At 39.6% G+C, this 6,427-nt stretch overlaps 1 protein-coding gene across 1 annotated transcript in view; it reads right to left on the bottom strand.

Moving 5' to 3' along the window:
* Positions 1-6,427, bottom strand: part of INSIG2 (insulin induced gene 2) — a 22,341-nt gene that overhangs the window by 13,632 nt on the left and 2,282 nt on the right. The window contains exon 2 of the mRNA XM_010860779.1: positions 475-866. Coding sequence (XP_010859081.1) covers positions 475-718 — 244 coding nt within the window. The 5' untranslated portion in view covers positions 719-866. The remainder of the gene's footprint in view (positions 1-474; positions 867-6,427) is intronic.

Genomic DNA, 6,427 nt, shown 5'->3' with positions numbered 1-6,427 from the left:
CAGGGAGAAGGTAATGGCACCCCACTCCAGTACTCTTGCCTGGAAAATCCCATGGACGGAGGAGCCTGGTAGGCTCCAGTCCATGGGGTCGCTAAGAGTCGGACACGACTGAGCGACTTCACTTTCACTTTTCCCTTTCATGCATTGGAGAAGGAAATGGCAACCCACTCCTGTGTTCTTGCCTGGAGAATCCCAGGGACGGTGGAGCCTGATGGGCTGCTGTCTATAGGGTCACACAGAGTCGGACACGACTGAAGCAACTTAGCAGCAGAAATGTTCTATAGCTGAACTGTGGGGGTGGTTACATGAATGTATGATTCATTTAAACTCATTAAACTGATCACTTAAAACAGGTCCATTGTACTGTATTTAAACTACAACCCAGTAGCGCTGACTTTTTCAAATATTTCCCAGAAAACAGCCATAGTCATTTATCCTAATGTCTTTTGCATTACAGAAACAGCCTTCACATACCTGATGCTGTGCCACAGCATGGCGGTACCCACCATGCTGAAGAAAAGATGCTTGCAATCACATCAGGTGGAAAGAGTGTCACATTTCTCTGAATCTGAAGTAAATTTAACACTAATGCAAGAAATACTCCAATAAAAAACAGCACTACTCCTCGAATCATCAAGTTCACACTCCGGCTAGTGACAGATGAGATATATGGACCACGCTTTTTGGGCCCAGGTGACTCTGTCTCTCCTTCTGCCATGGTTTCATAAGTTCAGTAAGTTGGCAAAAAAAAAAAAAAAAGGAACAAGAAAGGGTTTCCCAGCTGAAAAAGCTGATTGTATGAACCAAAGCAGACTGGCGTTTCAACAGTACTGCATCTCGTCCTAAAACAGGACCTACCAGAAATCCTGCAAGAGATAAGAAAAAAGCAATCAATGTATGCCTAATAAATGACTAGAGTTTTCCTGATTTCAATACTAGTTCATTTTAAAGAACAAATAATGAAATGACAAGTTTACATGCTTATTTAAATTAGTTACTTATGGAATAAGAAGACGTAAAAAGCATTTTTATATGCATATTGTAATAAAACATGAAGTGCTAAATTTATATTTACTAGGACAGAACTAGTGACCTTGCTTGCCCCACATCAGTGAAAAAAGCAGCTCAGGCTACCTGAGACACTTTTACTGTTGGAGAAACCACAAGATCAAATCTCCAGGTTTCTGTTTCTTCTACCCAATCTCCAAGCCCATGTAACTGAAGGGCTTGGAGATTCACACAGAAATTTTTACACTTTACAGAACTTTACAGAAAATCGGCATATTCTGACTGTTAGTGTTTTACTGTTCTCAATCAAATGTGACATGCTCAAGGAGGACGATCTCCATAGGGGAATAAAATGACTCTTTTAATGTTTAATGCTTAAACATGTGAATTTCTGCACAAAAGTGCCCTATAAAAAACAGACCACCACCCATTCACTAACACGTACATCAAGCATAGAAATCAGACCTGACCCTCTGTCCCCAGGTCCAGAGTTGTGAGCCACCCCTGCCGTCACCCAGTCCACCTTTGTTGCAATCATGAGAGCTATTGTGAGAAAGCTGGAGCAGGAAGCGTAAGAAAGGAAGCTAAGAAAACAAAGAATAACCTCTGGGCTAGATTCTAAGGAGTTCGAGGCACAGGGCGTCTGATTCCTAAAACCTAGAACTTTCCAAGTACAGTCACTATAGGTATTCACTCACCATCACTCCCTGCCCTTGCCAAACCAAAGTGGTCTTTCCTTTGTACCCAGAAGTGAGCTTTAAGAACATGCATGCATGCTCAGTCATGTCCAACTTTTTGCAACCCCATGGACTGTAGCCCCACCAGGATCCTCTGTCCATGGGATTTCCCAGGCAAGAAATACTGGAATGGGTTGCCATTTCCTACTCCAGGGGATCTTCCTGATCCAGGGATTGAACCCATGTCTCCAGAGTCTCCTTGTCTGTTTAAAGCAAATAACACTTGAGACTATTTATGGCACGGGTGGTAAAGAACCCACCTGCCAATGCAGGAGACATAAGAAACACAGGTTCGATCCCTGGGTGAGGAAGATCCCCTGGAGTGAGGGCATGGCAACCCACTCCAGTACTCTTGCCTGGAGAATCCCCATGGACACAGGAGCTTGGCAGGCTGCAGTCCATAGGGTCGCAAAGAGCTGGACACAACTGAAGCAACTTGGCACACATGAGCTATCCTAAGCACCTGACATACAGTAACTCATTTAATTTTCACAACCCTAACAGTTAAGTGCAATTATGTCCATATTACAGGTGAGGTAAAAAAGCAAAGAAAGGTTGTCACTCAAGTTTCTACCCTTAGTAAGAGGGCAAAATAGAATTCAAATCCATGCAGTCTCTCTGGCTCCAAAACCCTCATTCACACCATCATGTCCAGGCTCCCAAACTCTTACATACTCCCCTAGGTGTTTTTTTTTTTTTCCTATAAATACCAAAAAAAAAATTTTTAATGGGAAAGTACTATATAGATCATTTTCATAACTTACTATTATCCCACCCAACAATGTATCTTGGGCATTGTCACCTCAGTACATAAATGATATTTTCTCTGAATAGTAGTTTATTTAAAACTTAAATATGGCACTTCTAATGATGAAAGTGAAAGAAGAGAGTGAAAAAGTTGGCTTAAAGCTCAACATTCAGAAAACTAAGATCATGGCATCTGGTCCCATCAGTTCATGGGAAATACATGGGGAAACAGTGTCAGACTTTATTTTTGGGGGCTCCAAAACCACTGCAGATGGTGACTGCAGCCATGAAATTAAAAGACGCTTACTCCTTGGAAGGAAAGTTATGACCAACCTAGATAGCATATTCAAAAGCAGAGACATTACTTTGCCAACAAAGGTCCATCTAGTCAAGGCTATGGTTTTCCCAGTAGTCATGTATGGATGTGAGAGTTGGACTGTGAAGAAGGCTGAGCGCTGAAGAATTTATGCTTTTGAACTGTGGTATTGGAGAAGACTCTTGAGAGTCCCTTGGACTGCAAGGAGATCTAACCAGTCCATTCTAAAGGACATCAGTCTTGGGTGTTCTTTGGAAGGAATGATGCTAAAGCTGAAAATCCAGTACTTTGGCCACCTGATGCGAAAAGTTGACTCACTGGAAAAGACTCTGATGCTGAGAGGGATTAGGGGCAGGAGGAGAAGGGGATGACAGAGGATGAGATGGCTGGATGGCATCTCTGACTCGATGGACATGAGTCTGAGTGAACTCCGGGAGTTGGTGATGGACAGGGAGGCCTGGCATGCTGTAATTCATGGGGTTGCACAGAGTCGGACATGACTGAGCGACTGAACTGAACTGAACTGAATAGCAACATGATGATGATGTGTATATTTGCTTTACGAAATACAAACTTTGTATGTACGTCTTATTCACTATCAAGTTTCATTGTGCCTATGAACCCAGAAAGGTACCTATGTAGCCCATACTGGGAGCTCCACAAATTCACATTTGTTTAATCAAATTGGGTTAGCTCTTTCTGAATCAAACTATACTGGGTTAAACAAGTCTTTTGGAAGGTGAACCTAACCAAAATTTAATCATTTAAAATATCTTTCCTCTAAGCTTCCAAGTTTCAAACTACCTTACGAATGAATTTTGGAATAAAGCCCATGTGTACACTGTAGGAGGGATGGAGGAGTTTATTTTAAAAATAAACAGTATAAAAAAATGAGAACATCTGTAAGTACTAGGAACTTTCACAGCCTATCAGTTCCATGCAATAAACACTTTTTTTTTAACTGCCTCTACCACACTCAAAGCGTATGCCCAACACCCAGAGGGGGAATTCTATCCTCAACCTCACAAACCCACTTCAGTCTACAGCATCACTGACCTCTATAGCTTAGTTGCCTAGAAAAAACAGTACATATTACAGTTGATTCATGGGAAAATGTCATGTGTTCTGGTGTTCAGTAGCTACAGAATTCACCATCATGATAAAGCACCCATTTATGGAGGGACTACTCTATGCCAGGCACACAGTAACTCTTATCTTCAAAATAATGCTACAGGTAGGTATTATTTTCCACATTTTACATGTGAAGATATAAAGTCAGAGTCTTAGCAACTTTCTATGGTTACATGACTGGCAGTATTAGAACTAGAATTGTACCCTACATCTGACTGATGGCAAAACCCCTCCTCTTTCCTATAAACCTTGAGTCCCATTCCAGCCCAACTCCTCAGACTTCTTTTTTGGCACATCTCTTACAGAAGGGGATTTGGTTACTGAAAAGATGGACAGACACTGGAAAACAATCTCAACTGTAAACATTCCAATGACATTCAGTTCAGTTCAGTTCATTTCAGTCGCTCAGTCGTGTCCGACTCTTTGTGACCCCATGAACTGCAGCACGCCAGGCCTCCCTGTCCATCACCAACTCCCAGAGTTCACCCAAACCCATGTTGATTGTGTCGGTGATGCCATCCAACCATCTCATCCTCTGTCGTCCCCTTCTCCTCCTGCCCTCAATCTTTCCCAGCATCAGGGTCTTTTCAAATGAATCAGCTCTCTGCATTAATAATAAAATGACATTATGAATGTCAATTAATATCCAAGTAGAAAGATCATAAGAATAAATGTACAAATACCTTGTGATTTTCTTTAAGAGAACCAGATCAAGGAGTAAAAGATGTATTAAAGAAAAAAATCATATGGCCAACTTCATACAATATTCAACCAACAGTCAACTCTTCATTTCTCAAACTTGAGTAGACACAACAATACCCCCTGCCTTCTGCTATTAAAACAGCTACTAGTGCACAAAGAGTAAATAAACATTTTCAGTAACCCAGCTGCTCTAGTAAATCACTTGTTTCTGTCTGAATTTTTCCAAAGGGGAATTTTATGTCAAATAATATTTTTAAAAGAACAAAATAGCTTCAGTTTTTAAAACCTGTTTCCAGTGTAGTACACCCCATCTCACATCACTCACCAGTTTTTGTCAAAGAGCAGGATAGGACAGGGCAAGACAATTTCTTGTTGTTTGGAACAGCCCTAAGCATTACAAAACATTGAGTAACCCTGGCTCGTGCCCACCAAATGCCAGTGCATGCCCCCTCCCCACTTTGAGATAACTAAAAATGGCCCTACATATTTCCAACCACCCAAACACCCACAGGGAAGCAAGGCTCTCCCACCCAGAGCCACTGATTGCTAGACTCCTTCCTCACTCTATTTCAAGGCTGCCAGAGACTTTTTACACTGTTTATGTTATTCTGCCGCAGCTGTTTATTCAATCTTTCCTGAAAGTGTTTGTTTATGGTTTCCTACTTCACCCCAAAAGTAGTTTTTTAAAAATAACACAACACTTATCTGATGTTTATTTGAAAAAAAATTTTAAGCTACTTTTTTAAGACCAAAAAGCTAATTTTGTGACTACATAATAATCCAATAGTATATAATTTCTGGAGACAAAAATAAAAGTTAAAATGATTTAGAATCACACTATCCTAGAATTTAAGAAATGGAAGGGAATTGGGAGTTCATCTACTTCAGGAAGTATGTAAGTCTGATACAAAACAAAAGCAAAGAAGTTGTGCACATAAGCATTCTTCAGAGAAGAGAGTTTGGACATTTTTACATCAAGTTCTCAAAAAAAAAAAAAAATCCATGATCCAAAAGAAGTTAAGGATCAGTGATCTAACAGTTTCCTGGCAAAGTAAATGAAACCCAAAGTGTTAAGTGAAGTGACAAGATCAAGAATATATATACTGGATCTTCCTATGACAAACAAACACAGAGAACTCCTAGAAATGGCCAGACTGACTCATCAAAGGGATAAAACATTCTACACCCCCTACTACACAACAATTAAGTTCCTAAAAAAGCATGTTTATTATAGTCACTCATTAGGGGAGTAGGTTATTTTAAAGTGAAAGCTCTTGGAATAAGTATCCTTAATATGTTTTAAAATTTGGTTTTCTGATTATGAATTGATAATATCTTCCTAAAGTGTAATTATATCTATAAATGTTACATTACACCAGTGATAAATTCAATTCTCAAAAAAAATTTTAAACACCTATATTTGAAAAATTTAGGTTACCCAAGAAATAATTTTCTGATCAAGAAGTCTCCGGTATAAAAATACCACTTAAAAGATAATATCGCAATAGATCCTCAACAATAATCCTAGTAAGTAGGGAGGTGTTTTTTAATCCTTAACCTTTTTATTTTATGAAATAAAATAGGTTAAGCAAGCTACTGAGAGTATAAAACTGTTCCCAGGTAGTACCTACACTGGCCCCAAGCACGCTGGCTCCCTTTCCAGAGTGCTTCTTCACCACAATTGCCTTTTCTAAAAACACCATACAAAAACAATTTAGTGCCACACAAGAAATAATTTTTAAAGCCATTTTTTAAGCAAAAAAAAAAAAAAAAACCTTTTTTTTTT

Source organism: Bison bison, unplaced genomic scaffold (genome assembly GCF_000754665.1).
Source record: "Bison bison bison isolate TAMUID 2011002044 unplaced genomic scaffold, Bison_UMD1.0 scf7180017864471, whole genome shotgun sequence".
Lineage (NCBI taxonomy): Eukaryota > Metazoa > Chordata > Mammalia > Artiodactyla > Bovidae > Bison > Bison bison.
Note: the sequence above shows the minus strand (reverse complement) of the source record. Positions and strands in the feature narration are given on the sequence as shown.